This window comes from Scyliorhinus torazame, chromosome 3, assembly GCF_047496885.1.
Source record: "Scyliorhinus torazame isolate Kashiwa2021f chromosome 3, sScyTor2.1, whole genome shotgun sequence".
Classification (NCBI taxonomy): domain Eukaryota; kingdom Metazoa; phylum Chordata; class Chondrichthyes; order Carcharhiniformes; family Scyliorhinidae; genus Scyliorhinus; species Scyliorhinus torazame.
This window is the reverse complement of record NC_092709.1, coordinates 212,743,079-212,759,914: the sequence shown is the minus strand read 5'-3', so window position 1 is coordinate 212,759,914 and position 16,836 is coordinate 212,743,079. Positions and strand designations below refer to the sequence as shown.

Genomic DNA, 16,836 nt, shown 5'->3' with positions numbered 1-16,836 from the left:
TGAAAATCGCTTATTGTCACAAGTAGGCTTCAATGAAGTTACTGTGAAAAGCCCCTAGTCGCCACATTCTGGCGCCTGTCAGGGGAGGCTGGTACGGGAATTGAACCGTGCTGCTGACCTGCCTTGGTCTGCTTTAAAAGCCAGCTATTTAGCCCTGTGCTAAACCAGCCCCTAGTGAGTGCTTAACCCAAGTGAATGTCTCAATTGCTTCAAGGAAAACATTAACCTTTTTTAAAATAAAATTGGAGTCTTTCTTACTATTCCATTTTCAAAAATATCTCCAATAGGCCATGCAGGTTAATAAGCCATTCAAAAGGAAACAAAGCTCCGGGGTCCACTTTTCAGGTCCATCAATGAAAAGCAGAGAAACTCAGAGTACGTTAAAGTTATGTGAACATCATGGGTCCATATTATAAAAAGGATAGAGGCGCAGGAGAAGATGCAAAAAGGTGTACTTGAATGGTACCAGAAATAAAAGATTACACCACCAGTAAAGAATGAACAGGCTGGGGCTCTTTTGTCTAAATGATTGAGCGGGGGAGGGGGGAGTGCACCCGATAGAAGTCTTTAAGATTATGAAAGGGTTTAATAGGGTAAATATAGATGAGGATCTTATTTGGGGATGAAACCAGGGCCAGGGAGCAAATAAGATATTCACATATAAATCCAATATGGAATTAAAGAGAAACCGCTTTATCCAGAGTGGTGAAAATGTGGAAACTGCTGTCACAAAGAGGCAAGCAGCATAGATGCATTTAAGGGGAGTTAGATAATACATGAGGGAGAAAGGAGCAGAGGATATGTTGATGGGGCTGAAAGAGGAAAGGCAAGAGGAGGCTCATCTAGAGCAGAAACACCAATATGGACCTGCTGGACTGAATGGTTTATTTATGTGTTCTAACTAGTATGTAAATACAATAACATTAAAGATAACAATCCCCAAACTTCATTCTAACATGTATAATCAAAACAGAAGTTTTAATAAAACTACTATACTCATTGGGAAAGTAGGTTTGATGGTGTTGCAATTCTTTTGGGCTTATATTATGGAGAAAGGTTCAGCCTATACCCAACAGAGTTCAGAAGAATGAGAGATGCTCTTATTGAATGATCCTGAGGGGATTTGATAGGTTGGATACCGGGAAGATGCTTCCACTGAGGAAAATGTTTTTCTTTCAAAGGGTCGTTCATATATGAAACTCTCTTCCCCATTAAGCAGTGGAGGCTGGATCACTGACTTTATTTATACCTGCGTTAGACATATTTAATAATAATAATCACTTATTGTCACAAGCAGGCTTCAATGAAGTTACTGTGAAAAGCCCCTATTCACCACATTCCGCGCCTGTTCGGGGAGGCTGGTACGGGAATTGAACCTGGCATTGTTCTTCATTGCAAACCAGCTATTTAGTGCACTGTGCTAAACAAGCCCCTCTTTGATATCCCTTTTTGATAGATAAGGGAGTCCAGGGTTATAGGGGCAGATGACAAAATTGAGTTGAGACACAAGCAGATCAGTCATGGTCTTATTGAATGGCAGACCAGGTTTGAACGACTGAATGGCCTCCTCCTGCTCCGAAGTCAGAAGATAACTGAAATAACAAAGATAAAACACATTCACTGCAAGACAAAATACTATCAGACCCTGCTGTTAGAGCTATTTGCATTTTATTAGTGCAGATCGATAAATCAGGATAAGGTTTGTATATTCATAATGTGTGGAGTTTGTACATTCCCATACCAGCCTCCCCGAACAGGCGCCGGAATGTGGCGACTAGGGGCTTTTCACAGTAACTTCATTTGAAGCCTACTTGTGACAATAAGTGATTTTCATTTCATTTCATTTTCTCCCTGTATCTGCATGTGTTTCTTCCGGGTGCTCCGATTTTCTCCCACAGCCCAAAGAAGTGTGAGTTAGGTGGATTGGCCATGTCCAATTGCCCTTTAATGTTCAGGGATGTGCAGGTTAGGTTATGGGATTACGAAGGCAAGGTGGATACTTGTAAAGCAGAGTGCTCATTTGAATGGTCGGTGCAGACTCGATGGGCCAAATGGCCTCCTTCTGCACTGTAGGGCTTCTATGATCTAAGATTCTATGACTGCTCAATAATGGTCAGATCAAGTTCACAAAACTCATATTTGTAATTATTCATCGTTGCAACTAAAATATGGCTATCTAATGGTAATTATTTTCTCTTATTCCAAACGACAGAATATTGTTATTTTATTTTGAGGCTCTGCAGACGTACTGATAAAAATAAAGTTATGAAATACATTCAGAATCCGAGTGCTCGGCTATGCAATCAAACTCTTTCTTAATTTATGAATGTATTAAAGTTCCTTGGGTATGACTTGAAAGAAGTTACAATCTGATTGGCCTCCATACTAATGATTTGCACTCAGTTTCCTAAAAGGGACCACTCAACATTTTTTCAATGCATTGGCTTCCATATGTATCATAAATAGTTATGCGAATGTCAGTCAGGCCATAAAAACCTGTGAAATCCATTTGCAACATACATGCACCAGCATTTATGTCAGACACAAATCTCTACAACCAGTGAATGCCCATTTTTATTTAAGTTATGTCACACTTCACCTTTCAAGTTATAGCATCAGACAGCTTTGAAAATTCTGAGTAGACAGGCATCACCTGAATGAAGAGGAAGTGGGGATGGGGGTGGGAATCTTTGCTGTCAAAACCTGCAATTCCTACTATTGAATTTTAGGCCCAGACGTTCAGTCCCAGGTCTGGTGTGCAGAGATGGGAGAATTCCCAGATTGATGAACCCAACCTGATTTGTGAATCCAACCTTTTAAAATGGCCATGTGCAATTCTGATTTTTGTTCCAGGAGGGCAGGCCAGGTTAAACGTTGGGACCACCTCCCCCAGAACGAGACCAAAGGCTGTCCAGTGCAGAGTAAGACTCGGTGGAAGGCCTGTCTCAGAGCTCAGGAACTTTGTTGAATTGAATTAATTTTTAAAACTAATTGAAACAATAAAAAGCAGCCCTCCATGCCACCTTAGTACCAACTCATGCCAACCCATGCCCTCATCCACCCTCTGACCTTACCTCCTCCATGCCAACTCATCTAGCTGCTAGTTACTTCTCAGTTTCAATGCGTTTATGCACTTTTTTGCACACAATTAGGCTTACAATCCTAAAGCGTGCGTACCTCTTCCAAAGGTGTCCGAGACCATATCGAAATAAGTACCTTGCCTCTCCTAGAAATCCAAAAACATCCATCATGTTCAGAACAGTTCTTAACTGGGTTAATCTACACATTCTGGGTTTCACAATCATGGTCTACCATTTCAATGGAGATAGCTGGTAATTTAAATGATCAGCTGCCTCTGTAAGCCACACATGCACAAACTCTGGCCTGACCCCAATCCTGCCCCTGTGAAAACTGGGAGTGTTGTGTTCCAGCGCAGAAGTTAAGACTTTCAGGTTCATGCACCATTTTCACCACGATGGAGAGCCTTTCTGATGTGGTGAAAATCTGGGCCTTAGTTTCTCTTTTTAGACAAGATTTAATAGTTCCCGCTCAATGTAAATCCGATCAATTAAATCGACCATAAAGTAGTTATTAGTGCTGCAGATAAAATACATCAATGTATTACATTTCTTTTCACCATCATCAATCAACTTGAACATTGAGTTGGATATTACAATGAAGTGTCACAACAATATGGGGAACGCAAGCCTGGGGGGAAACAATGTAAGAGGACAACAGGTAAAACTAATGGCAGAGATTCAGGAAGAGCAGCGAGTCAAAGCTCAAAGTGAATCCAGAACACTAATGAAGAAATCCAAAAGTTACTATCCATGACGGTGACGTATCTCAATTTTTCAGAGATCAGTTTCGAAGCAACAATCAGAGAGCTTAGCGATATCAGAACATAAACATCAGGGAGAGGAGTAAAAATGCATTTAAAGCGACTTCATCACGAAGGAAGAAGCTGATTTGGCAATAGCTGGTGAGCTTTTTTTGTCCAGATCAGGGCCAAGTCATAAATTTATTTCTGTTCAGTTTAGATAGTAACCAAATAGAGGCATGGTCAGCCACATCAATTCAATGGCATAGCTGTACAGGAAAAGAGAAGGAAGGTCAAAAAGCAACACTGATCCGGAATAGTTAAGGGAAACAGACAGGCATTTTTGTATGATTACAGGATGCTTTGTTGCCTCTATGCTGCCAGGGCCAAAGATGTCAGTGAGTTGCTACACTGGGTTTTGATGGGAAAATGTGAACAGTCATAGGTTGTGATCTATATCTGTACCAATGATACAGGTAGGAAGAGCATTGAGGTCCTATTAATAGATTTTAGGGGCTAGGACACAAATTAATAAACAGGACCTCAAAGGTAGTAATCTGTAGATTATTCTGGGTGCCATGTGCCAGTGAGCGGTAGAAATAGGAGGTGTGGCCGAATGGCCACCTAAGGTGACATTCTGCAAGGTATACTGGGAAAATTAGCCAAGTGCAAGAACAAGCAGGCTGCAGTCCAAATGAATATTGATAAGAAGGCTGCGGCCTGGACATTGCAATACACATCAAAAAGGCCATCTCCAGGCCATCCCCGGTACAATAAAACAGCACTGTTAATCACACTTGTTACCAGACACAGCAGCGCCTAAACTCCTTATTTGGGATGCCTACATGCCCCCAAGCATCAGCAGGCATGGCCGTTGATCGCAGACCCCAAAATCGGTGTGGTCGCACCTGATTGGACTTAATCGATCAGGGTGATCGAACCCTGATCAACCAATTAGCAATGACCCAGGGACTGCCAAAAAGGGCACAAAATCCAGGAAGGTTAAAAGATGCCGCACCATCCCAGAATCTCTCTCTGCAGCAGCCAGCAACAGGAACAGAACAACGGTGATCTTCACTGGCCACCAGGAGAGGATCATCATGCCATCAACAGAAGGAAGACCAGAGCACAGAGCATCAGACCAGACCAAGGACCAAATATCGAGGGCGACAGAAACCAACGCACAGAATAAAGCCAATATCTATTTGACTACTTGTCAGTCACTCAAAGTTAAGTCAAGGTCTGGTATTGAACTTTCGCATTCTGGAGTGTAACCTATATTGATGGTATGATTGATTGATATTAACATTGTGTGTGTGAATAGAGATTATTGTTTTAAACAAAGTCGACTCACAGTTATTTGTCTGCTGCATAAGGGTTAAAGACACACTGTGCGGCAGACGCAACAGAGGATAGAGTAGCTAAATGCATGACCGGAGAGGTAGTGCAGGTGGGAGAGTTTTAGAATCTGCAATTCCCAAAAAAATGACCTCGTTTTATTAACAAGGTCATTACACAGATACAACCCAAGCCTCAAATAAGTTCACATTTGAATTCACTCTGATCATATTTTATTATTTTATTGCAAAGCACTTACCACTTGACCATTTTGTGGGTTCTTATGTGCATATGGAGGGCCCCGAATGTGATTCCACATTTGTCCAGACGTCATGGCAAATACCACACACTGTGAAAAAATAAGCATGCGCTAATAATTAATTTCCTTTTTCAGTCCTTTTTATTATACTAATTTTGCTGATTTATAAATACCAACTTTCAAATCTGACCAAATAAACTAGCGTTGGGAGTACCTGTTCCAGAACAGAACGCCGCTGGCCTGACCCAATCGCCAATTTAAAAAACTTGCCGATATGGAATTGACTTCTGCCAAATGATAAACACGTGCAGGTAGTTAAATTGGCTCCCAATCAAAATATTACACCAACCAGCTGTTCTTAAATGTACATACTTGTCCTTAAACTGCAGAAAGGAGAGTGATATGTTGGGTGCTCTGGATCCGTGGAACACATACAGGCCACCAACACTTAAAATAGTACAACACTATTTTATTAAGTTAGAAACTGTTGAACATACTTTCACTGTGGGTTAACACGATGTTAGATTAAAATAAAGACCTATGCCTGTCCTAACCAGTCGATGCACTCAGCACATGGTGAACATCTGTGCTGTAAGCTGTAAGCTCTGTCCTTCTGAGAAGCTGCATCCCGAATGAGCGGGAACTCTGATGCCCCCTGTCTTTATAGTGAGTGTGCTCTAACTGGCGGTTCGCTGCGGTATTGTGTGTGTTGATTGGCCTTGCTGTGTGTCCATCAGTGTGTGTGTATCTGCACCATGATATACTGATGTATATTATGACATCCCCCCTTTTATAAAAAAATGTATGTGTGTGGCAATAAATAATGTGTGGTGAGAATGTTCCTAACTACGTGTGGGGTGCGAAGACATATTTACAGGACTACATACATGGGAACTAAGCTATTTACATGGGAAGGTGCCTGGTGCAGAGAAGCAGTGTGCAACAAGAGTAACGAGATCAACACTATATTCAAACCAGGGAAACGATCAAACAAAGCAACGAAACAATTCAGAGAGTCCATAAATTTGAAAAGTTCATAAATGTAGTCTCTGAGGTGGGCGACGAATTCTGGTTGACCGCCTCAAGGGTGGGTTGAGAGCCGCCGGTTCAGGAGCGGGCTGGACTGCGTCAAAGTCAGGGGGAGGCAGAGTGACCGGGAGCTCTGCATAGTCCGTGGCAGGAGGGCGAGGCGACACTGGAGGATCACGGGACGTGCGTGGAACGAGACAAAGGGCACGTCGATTGTGGCGCAGAATAGAGCCATCCGGTAGACGAACCAGGAACGAGCGGGGGACCACCTGCCTTGAGTTCTCTCCATTCGCGCTCGTTGGCAGGGAGCCATTGGAAGTCTGTCGTCTTCCTGACCAGGTTCCTGAGAACAGTGGTATGAGAGGCGAGGTTAGGGATGAATTTCCCTAAAAAAGTGACCATGCCCAGAAATCAGAGGGCTGCCTTCTTGTCCTCTGGGGTTTTCATAGCTGTGATGGCAGCTACCTTGTCCGCATCCGGCTGCACACCCAATTGGGAGATGTGGTCCCCGAGGAACTTGAGTTCTGTCTGACCAAAAGAGCATTTGGCCCTGTTGAGGCGGAGCCCATGCTCATGTATACTTCTGAATACGGGCTGGAGGCGACTAGCATGCTCCTGCGGGGTGGTGGACCAAATGATTATGTCATCGACATAGACGCGAGCACCTTCAATACCTTCAATCATTTGTTCCATTATCCTATGGAATACTTCTGATGCAGAGATGATCCCAAACGGCATCCTGTTGTAACAATATCTTCCAAAGGGGGTGTTAAATGTGCAGAGTTTCCTGCTGGATTTATCAAGCTGGATTTGCCAGAATCCTTTTGAGGCGTCGAGTTTGGTAAAGAGCTTGGCGCGAGCCATCTCACATGTGAGCTCTTCGCGCTTGGGAATTGGATCGTGCTCTCTCATAATATTGCGATTTAGATCCTTGGGATCAATGCAAATTCTCAATTCGCCGGAAGGCTTTTTTACACATACCATGGAACTGACCCAGTTGGTCGGTTCCGTGACTTTGGAAATCATTCCTTGGTTCTGGAGGTCCTGCAGCTACTGCTTGAGGCAGTCCTTAAGGGGTGCTGGGACCCTGCGAGGTGCGTGCACCACAGGTGTGGCATTCGGTTTTAATAAAATCTTGTAGGTGTACGGGAGCGTGCCCATGCCCTTGAAGACATTGTGGTACTGGTTGATAATGGCATCGAGCTGCGTCCTGAAGTCAGTGTCCTGAAAGGCAGACGTGTCAGCAGGAGCGAGAGAGTGAACTCTCTGAACTAGGTTCAACAGCTTGCATGCCTGCGCGCCAAGCAGGGAGGCTTTCGAGGAGCCCAAGATTTCAAAGGGAAGGATGGCTTTGCGTGACCTGTGCATCATTTCAAGTTGGCATGAGCCACTGGCAGCAATGGTATTGCCATTATAATCTAATAGCTGGCAGGCTGATGGCAGGATGGCTGGTTTGACATGACGGCTTTGGAGGTCAGACCGCGTTGGCAGAGGCACCAGTGTCCAGGCTGAATTGTATTTGGGACCAGTTGACCGCAAGGGTGGCACACCACTCATCGTCCGGATCGGTGCTGTATACCGATAGAGGCTGGATTCTTTGCTTCGGGGACACCCCGTTTTTTGTAATGATCCCGACTCGAAAAGGCGCCTTCGGGTCCTCGGTGTCAATATCGGGTAGCAGGTCTGAATCGGGCTCGGTGACCGTGGGTTGAATGGCCCGGACATTACTGCGAGGCTGGCTAGAGCAACAAGAGTTGGCAGGCTGAGCTGATCTGCATAAAGCAGCATAGTGGCCAAGTGTGCCACATCGCAGGCATCGTCGGGATTTGGCAGGACATTGCCACTTTAAGTGGGCGGAGCCACAGTTGCCGCACGTTGTAGCGTCAGTACGTTCGCTGGGCCACCGCGCATGTGCGGTGCGGTTGTACGTGGTGCGCGCCTGCGCAGTACGTTCGTCGACGTCGCCATCCCCCCATTCAGTGCGCACAAGCGCGGGAGCCCCCGAAAAGTGCGCAAAATGGCCGCCCTCATCCAGGCTGAGGCCCTGGAGTTGAAATGAAATGAAAATGGCTCTTGTCACAAGGGCTTCAAATGAAGTTACTGTGAAAAGCCCCTTGTCGCCACATTCCGGCGCCTGTTCGGGGAGGCTGGAACGGAAGTTGCTCGATTGCTTGGACCCGTTCTGCCTCGTGGGGATCTTGCCGCGCCATTTCAGCCGCTTGGATAGTCTCGATAGCAATGGCTAGGGTGAGCTGCTTTACCTTGAGGAGCTGCTGGCGTAGGGAGCCCGACTGAACATCAAAAACGATCTGGTCGCGTATCATGGAGTCGGAGGTGGACCCGTAATTACAGGACTGTGCAAGGATACGGAGGTGGGTGAGAAAGGACTGGAAAGGTTCATCCTTACCCTGCAAACGCTGTTGGAATACATAGCGCTCGAAACTTTCATTCACCTCGATGTCGCAGTGACTGTCAAACTTAAGGAGGACCGTCTTGAATTTTGATTTATCTTCACCATCAGCAAAGTTGAGAGAATTGAAAATGTGGATGGCATGTTCCCCGGCCGTGGATAGGAAGAGAGCGATCTTCCTGGTGTCTGAGGCAGCTTCCCCGTCTGTGGCTTCAAGGTAAAGCTGGAAGCGTTGTTTGAATATCTTCCAGTTGACCCCTAGGTTACCGGTGCGGAGCGACGGCGGCGGGCGGACGCTGTCCATTTTGCAGGATGGCTATATGCTGGTGGAAGGCAGATCACTTGCAGGTAGGTCTAAGAAGTTCTAACATCCCTCAACTACTGGTACCATGATGTGTTGGGTGCTCTGGATCCGTGGAACACATACAGGCCACCAACACTTAAAATAGCGCAACACTATTTTATTAAGTTAGAAACTGTTGAACATACTTTCACTGTGGGTTAACACAATGTTAGATTAAAATAAAGACCTATGCCTGTCCGAACCAGTCTATGCACTCAGCACATGGTGAATATCTGTGCTGTAAGCTGTACGCTCTGTCCTTCTGAGGCTGCATCCCGAATGAGCAGGAACTCTGATACCCTCTGTCTATATAGTGAGTGTGCTCTAATTGGTGATTGGCTGCGGTGTTGTGTGTGTTGATTGGTCTTGCTGTGTGTCCATCAGTGTGTAAGTCTGCACCATGATATACTGGTGAATATTATGACAGAGAGCTGTAACTGGTTGCTGGTGAAGCTGCAAGATATTTGAGTAAACATGGCAACAGCTTTCTCTAGAAGTGATGGTGCTGGAGAACATCAGAAACAGGAGCAGGTATAGATCATACACCACTTCAAACTTCAATAAGATTGTGGTTGGTCTTGTGACTCAATATAACTTTCCTGCCCAAAAACCTCATATCCCTTAATTCTTCTAAAGTCCAAAAATCTATCTATCTTAGCCTTGAATATACCCAACAAATGAGCATTTAAAGGCATAGACAGTATGGGATTAGGCAACAACAGAAGGCAACCTGAACCTGGGGCAGACGAGAACAAAATATAATGACATTAAAGGATGTCACAAGGTGCAGTACTAATATTTTTTCATGAAATATGTGATGCTCATATATCTCCCAATTCGCCACAACATTAACTTCTTTTTGTAACAACCCATACTTCCTGACATCTGCATACCATGCTGGCAACAGGGGCTGATAGTTGAATAGACTGAAATGTTCATGGCAAATTAATGGAAGTAGCCACTACATAGGATATACAGCAAAGAAAAAGGCACAACTGACATTTATGCTCCACTCGAGCTGCCTCCTATCCTTTCTCATCTAAAACTACCATTATAATCACCGTTGCCATCATTTAAAAAAAACATTTTTGGGATGGGAGCTTCGCTGGCTAGGTCAGCATTTATTTACCATCCCTAATTGTCTTGAGAAGGTAGTGGTGAGCTGTCTTCTTGAACTACTGCAATCCATGTGGTGTAGGTACATCCAAAGCTCTGATTGGTGGACTCCCTTTTAGTGCAAGATGTTGATAGGTGGTGGAGACATAGAGCAGTTCAGGTGGATCTCCTAATTGTCTGGTGTGACGTTTCTGAACCTTCATTGAGTGAAGCAGCAGCCAGGTTTCTGACATGCGGCCCCACAGCCTGAGAGAAAAGTGAGGTTGCTGACCTGACATCAGACTGCGGGCCAGTGAAGCAAGGAGGCAGCGCTAGCCAACAGCCATCGAGGGATGCAGGGCGACAGCTCTGACATCAGGTCAGTTTTGATGAGAGTGGGCGGGCAACCAAACAAAGAACAGAGGCCAGGGAAGGTAAGATCAGCTGCCAGGCATCCAGTCAGGAGCACGTGTGGTGGTTGAGGCACAAGTTCTGGATACCCAAGGGAGAGGGGAGCAGACAGGAGATATGAGGGCTAGCAAGCACCGGCCTCATGGTTTTTAGGGAGCAGCGGAGTGACTCGACCGGAGCCACAGAGGCCAGGGCTGAAAGTAGGAGGGCAGGGCGGCAACCGGACTGGTGAGGGTGAGAGCCAAGGCCAGGCCAGATACACAGCAACAGCAGCAAGCAGCCAGCCAGGAGCACACCTGGTCGTCGAGACTCGAGGCCCAGCTAACTGAGCGAGAAGTTTAAGCAGTCAGGAGGTGCAAGTGCCAGGCAGGAGCCTCTGTCATGTTTTCAGGGAGCAGTGGGGTGACTCCACCAGAGGCCAGGGCTGAGAGTGAGAGGGCTGGGTGGCATGAGACTGCCAAGGATGAGAGCAGAAGCCAGGCCAGGTAGCCAGCAGCAGCAGCAGCCAGGCAGCTAGTGAGCCACCATTAGCACACCTGTGAGCTTAGATCGTCGAGGGGAGCTCCCTCAGGGGCGACTAAACACCCAGGTCAGGGCTGAGGAGGGCAAAGGAGCCTGCTCTTTCTGAAAATTCATATTCGTTGAAAACAAGACAGATCAGTCAATATGAAGAGACACTTTGAATCTGGCAGTCTAAAACACAGGAAGGCAAGGCAAAAGGGCAAAGTTAGGCAAAAAGACAGTTTGGCACTATACTTTAAAAGATTTGATAAATATTGAGCAGTGCCCAAGCTGCACATTCATCCTTGACAACAACATCCACCAAAAGTTTTGGTGACTTGTCTGATGACTTTGACCTGCTGATTTCCAGAGACAATACATCGTCTGAAAAACGTGAACAAGATGTGGACTCTGAAATGGGAATGGAACTACAAGATACAGCACAAGCTCGTTGTTCTTCTGCTGTTGAAGTGAGGGAAGGAACCTACCCTAAAAACATTACCTTATGGCCAAAATCTGTTCCTCTGGGTATGATTAAATATTCTGTTATACTAGAGAACAAGGGTGATGTGGAAAATTTGAGGAAAGAGTTTGAAGTTCGAGGCCAAAAGTAGTTTAGAAGTCTTCATTTGTGCCATTTTCCGAGGGTGAAGAGAAGTAGCATGACAGAAAGAGAAATTGGTTGTTTTTTTCCGGCAACTTCAAAGGCAGTCTACTGCTACGTTTGCAAATCATTCAGTGGCCACTGTAAAGGGAAACAATAATTTGCTGATGGATACTGAACTGGAAAAATATTCGGTATTCCAACTGGGAAAATATTGGAAGAGATATTGCTGATCATAAAACTTCCAAAAGTCACATTAAGGCTATGTGTGCATTCGTTCAATATATAAATTATCTGGAAGAACTGATTTTACGTTATCAGTTGAGTTTGAAAAAGGGTGTTCTTACTGGAGGATTGAAATGTGTTGGTGCTAAAGTCAAACAGCTATCTTCCTTGGGACTTCCTTTAAGAGGATATGATGAGTCATCAGTGTCAAGTCAAAGGGGTAATTTTTTTAGCCTGCTTTGAATATCTCACTGAATTTGACGAGCTTCTCAAAGAGCATTTGAAAAGTTATCAATTTGGTACTCAGGGAAGATCAACATTTTAATGCACAGAACATACGGTGACTTCATCAATATAATGGCAGAGCGGCTCAGAAAAATTGTGGAGGTAGCCGCACATGTTTTTGACATTTATGCCTCATCTTCAATTTCCACGCATCGGTGGCAGGACAGGCACCAGGACCGGGGCACCGACAGGATTGGATACCGACGGGGCAGGAATGGAGGGACGGGGGGACATTGGTGGGTGCGGCCCGCAGTGCCAACCGGGGCCACCAGGTCAGCAACCTCACTTACTGCAGTCACTCTTGGAGCAGGCACATGGAAAACAATTTGACGGTCAAAGCAATTTGTATACCAGGTGACCCACTCATGCAGATTGGCTTTCTGGCTGAACTTTCTCGATATAATGGAATTCTTATCAGACTTAGCCACATTAAAATTAGGGAAACCGGGTGTGAAAGCTGAAGCAAAATCTTTAGCAGAGAAGTTTGAAAAGTACGATACTGTAGTTTTTACTGTTTTAAGAACGTATGTGCTAGGAACAAGAGTAGGCACTTCAGTCCCTCGAGCCCGCTCCGCCATTCAATATAAACATGGCTGATTTCCTCTCAGCCTCAACTCCATTTTTCTGCCAGTTCTCCATAATGATCAACTCTTTAATTAATTAAAAATCTGTGTATCTCCCCAAATTTATTCAAATTCCTGGCATCCGCCGCACTTTTATGGAACCGTTTACTTCAAAGAATTAATGCTGTCACCGAATTGTTGAAAAATGTTGAAACAACTTATTTGCTGCTTAATAATTGTTAGCCTCAGTTAGAAGTTTTGTCATGGAAGTTTGAAATGATTATATTCATATGAATATGCCTCATGTGATAAATGTAAGAAAGTGGTATACATATTGTATAATAAGGGCTGGATTCTCCGTTTGCCGACGGCAAAATCGTGTAACGCGATTGGGTGTAGAATAGCTTCCCATGCCAAAATCGAGTTAGACGTCAAATCGGGATGCTCCGGCACTCCCAAAATGGCGTAAATGCGGCGCTCGCCGCACGGGCTGAAAGTACAGTAGGCATATCATTAGCGGGCCTGACACCCGGTGCTCCGGGGCGTTCACGATTCACCGCCTCCGATTGGCCGATTTCCCGATGGCGTGGTTCACTTGTGGTAATAAAAATCATGAACCTGGCAGTTGAGCGTGAGAGAGTAGGTAGGAAATGGTGTGGAGTGACTGTGGGCTTAATTGAGGATGGACCAGAATCACTTCCCATTTCCAGCAGCAGTGGCAGTATCAGCACCAAGTTCTCCCAGAAATGGTAAAATGCGGTGTGAATAAAATGTGGGGTACTGCATATTACTTTTCTCTGACAATGTGCCTCAGAAGAACAGCATTGCAACAGTGTGATGCCTTCTTTGATTTTTATACCACCCATCTTGATTGGAGACCTTCCATTTATTGTCAAATTGTGGAGAGCTTTGTGCTATAGGCCCATTTTCACTTGTCATTTAGCACAATATCACTAAAAGTGTAATGAAGACTTGAAATGGCAATTAAATTCCATGGACATTTGAATACCTACCAGGGCAGCCATGGCCCATCCTGTCTTGTTATAGATGAATTCCAGATTATTTCTCCGTAGATACAATAATCCACCTACAAGTGAAACAAGAAGAGCCAGAGCAATGGTCCCCGAGTAGTTTGGAGGCCTGAATACACGAATCTGAAAAATAAAAATCAGCCCATAAGGAAGCTGTAATTTATATCTCTTTAGCTTAATTACAGTTGGGATCAAAAACAAAAAGAACGTAATGAAGTGTGCAAAAACTTCCCTCAAGGACATAGCTCACAGTCTACCATTATCATCAAGTCAGGGGGGGGCAATCCCATTTCAATGAGGATTGTAGAAGAGCATGCCAGGAACAGCACCAGGTTTTCTGAAAATGAGATACCAATTTGATGGAACATAGCTGGCCAGACAAAAAGCATACTATTGTCAGAGCTAAGCTTTCCCACAATCAACGGATCAAATCAAAGCACTTCAATCCTGCAACATTCAGCTGCGAATAGTGGTGGACAATTAAACAACTAAGGTAGCTACATCCTTAATTATGCAGAGACCAGCACGTCAGTGCAAAAGACACGGCCTAATCGTACCCAACCATCTTCAGCCAGAAGTGTTAAGTGGATCCTCCTTTATGACCTCCTCCTGACGTTCCTAACATCATAGATCCAGTTTCAGCCAATTCAAATCACTCCACATGATATAAAGAAACAGTTGAGTGCACTAGATACTGCAAGGGTTATGGGCTCTGAGGAGCACCCAACTGTAGTGTTGAAGTCTTGTGCTCCAGAACTTGCTGTACCTTTAACCAAGCTGTTCCAGTACGGCTACCACACTGGCATCTACCCAACAAAGTGTCAAGGTATGTTCTGTCCACAAAAAAGAAAGGCAGGACAAATGCAATCTGGCCAATCACCATTCCAACAGCTTACTCTTAATCACCAGTAAAAATGATGGAATGAATGATCAGCAGTGCAATCAAGGGCCATTTATTCATCAATAACCGGCTTATCAATGCCCAGTTTGGGCTTCACTAGGGCTACTTGACTTCCAAAGGAAGGATGGTAGAAAGAGGGAAAAGTGACCTTGGATATCTTAGGAAATAAGGGAGAGTATCAAATTGAAGGACAAAGCATACAAAGTGGCAAAGATTAGTGAGAGACTAGAGGATTGGGTAATCTTTAGGGGGCAAGAGAAAGCTATTAAAAAAGCTATAAAGAAAAGTAAGATAGATTATGAGAGTAAACTTGCTCAGAATATAACAACAGATAGTAAAAGTTTCTACAAATATATGAAACAAAAAAGAGTGGCTAAGGTCCTTTAGAGGATGAGAGGGGAGATTTAATAATGGGAGATGAGGAAATGGCTGAGGAACTGAACAGGTTTTTTGGGTCGGTCTTCACAGTGGAAGACACAAATAACATGTCAGTGACTGATGGAAATGAGGCTATGACAGGTGAGGGACTTGAGACGATTGTTAACACGAAGGAGGTAGTGATGGGCAAGTTCATGGGGTTAAAGGTAGACAAGCCTCCTGGCTCTGATGGAATGCATCCCAGAGTACTAAAAGAGAAGGCTATGGAAATTTCAAATGCACTAGTGATAATTTACCAAAATTCACTAGATTTTGGGGTGGTCCTGGCGGATTGGAAATTAGCAAACATGACACCACTGTTTCAAAAAGGAGGTAGGCAGAAAGTGGGTAATTATAGGCCAGTTAGCTTAACTTCGGTAGGAGGGAAGATGCTGGAATCTATCATCAAGGAAGAAATAGCGAGGTATCTGGATGGAAATTATCCCATTGGACAGGCGCAGCATGGGTTCATAAAGGGCAGGTCGTGCCTAACTAATTTCATGGAATTTTCTGAGGACATTACCAGTGTGGTAGACAACGGGGAGCCAATGGATGTGGTATATCTGGATTTCCAGAAAGCTTTAGCCAAGGTGCCACACAAAAGGTTGCTGCATAAGATAAAGATGCATGGCGTTAAGGGTACAGTAGTAGCATGGATAGAGGATTGGTTAATTAATAGAAAGCAAAGAGTGGGGATTAATGGGTGTTTCTCTGGTTGGCAATCAGTAGGTAGTGGTGTTCCTCAGGGATCAATGTTGGGCCCACAATTGTTCACAATTTACATAGATGATTTGGAGTTGGGGACCAAGTGCAATGTGTCCATGTTTGCAGACGACACTAAGATGAGTGGTAAAGTAAAAAGTTCAGAAGATGCTGGATGTCTGCAGAGGGATTTGGATAGTTTAAGTGAATGGGCCAAGGTCTGGCAGATGGAATATAATGTTGACAAATGTGAGGTTAATATTTTTGTAGGAATAACAGCAAAAGGGATTATTATTGACATGATAAAATATTAAAACATGCTGCTGTGCAGAGAGACCTGGGTGTCAAAGTGCATGAGTCGCAAAATGTTGGTTTACAGGTGCAACAGGTGATTAAGAAGGCGAATGGAGTTTTGTCCTTCATTGCTAGAGGGATGGAGTTTAAGACTGGGGAGGTTATGCTGCAACTGTAAAGGTGTTAGTGAGACCACACTTGGAGTATTTGGTCTCCTTACCTGAGAAAGGATGTACTGGCACTGGCGGGTGTGCAGAGGAGATTCACTAGGTTAATCCCAGAGTTGAGGGGCTTGGTTTACGAGGAGAGGTTGAGTAGACTGGGACTGTACTCATTGGAATTTAGAAGGGTGCAGGGGGATCTTATAGAAATACATAAAATTATGAAGGGAATAGATAGGATAGATGAGGGCAGGTTGTTTCCACTGGCGGGTGAATGCAGAACTAGGGGGCATAGCCTCAAAATAAGGGGAAGTAAATTTAGGACTGAGTTTAGGAGAAACGTCTTCACCCAAAGGGTTGTGACTCTATGAAATTCCCTGCCCAGTGAAGCAGTTGAGGCTCCTTTATTAAATGTTTTCGAGATAAAGATGGATAGTTTTTTGAAGA

General features: G+C 44.5%; 1 protein-coding gene across 4 annotated transcripts in view; it reads right to left on the bottom strand.

Moving 5' to 3' along the window:
* The window catches only part of tusc3 (tumor suppressor candidate 3), a 650,472-nt gene that overhangs the window by 327,037 nt on the left and 306,599 nt on the right, over positions 1 to 16,836 (bottom strand). For all 4 annotated transcript variants that reach the window (XM_072496838.1, XM_072496839.1, XM_072496836.1 and 1 more), the window contains 2 exons: positions 13,897 to 14,037; positions 5,418 to 5,507 (listed from right to left, as the gene is read on the bottom strand). In XM_072496838.1, coding sequence (XP_072352939.1) covers positions 5,418 to 5,507; positions 13,897 to 14,037 — 231 coding nt within the window. The remainder of the gene's footprint in view (positions 1 to 5,417; positions 5,508 to 13,896; positions 14,038 to 16,836) is intronic.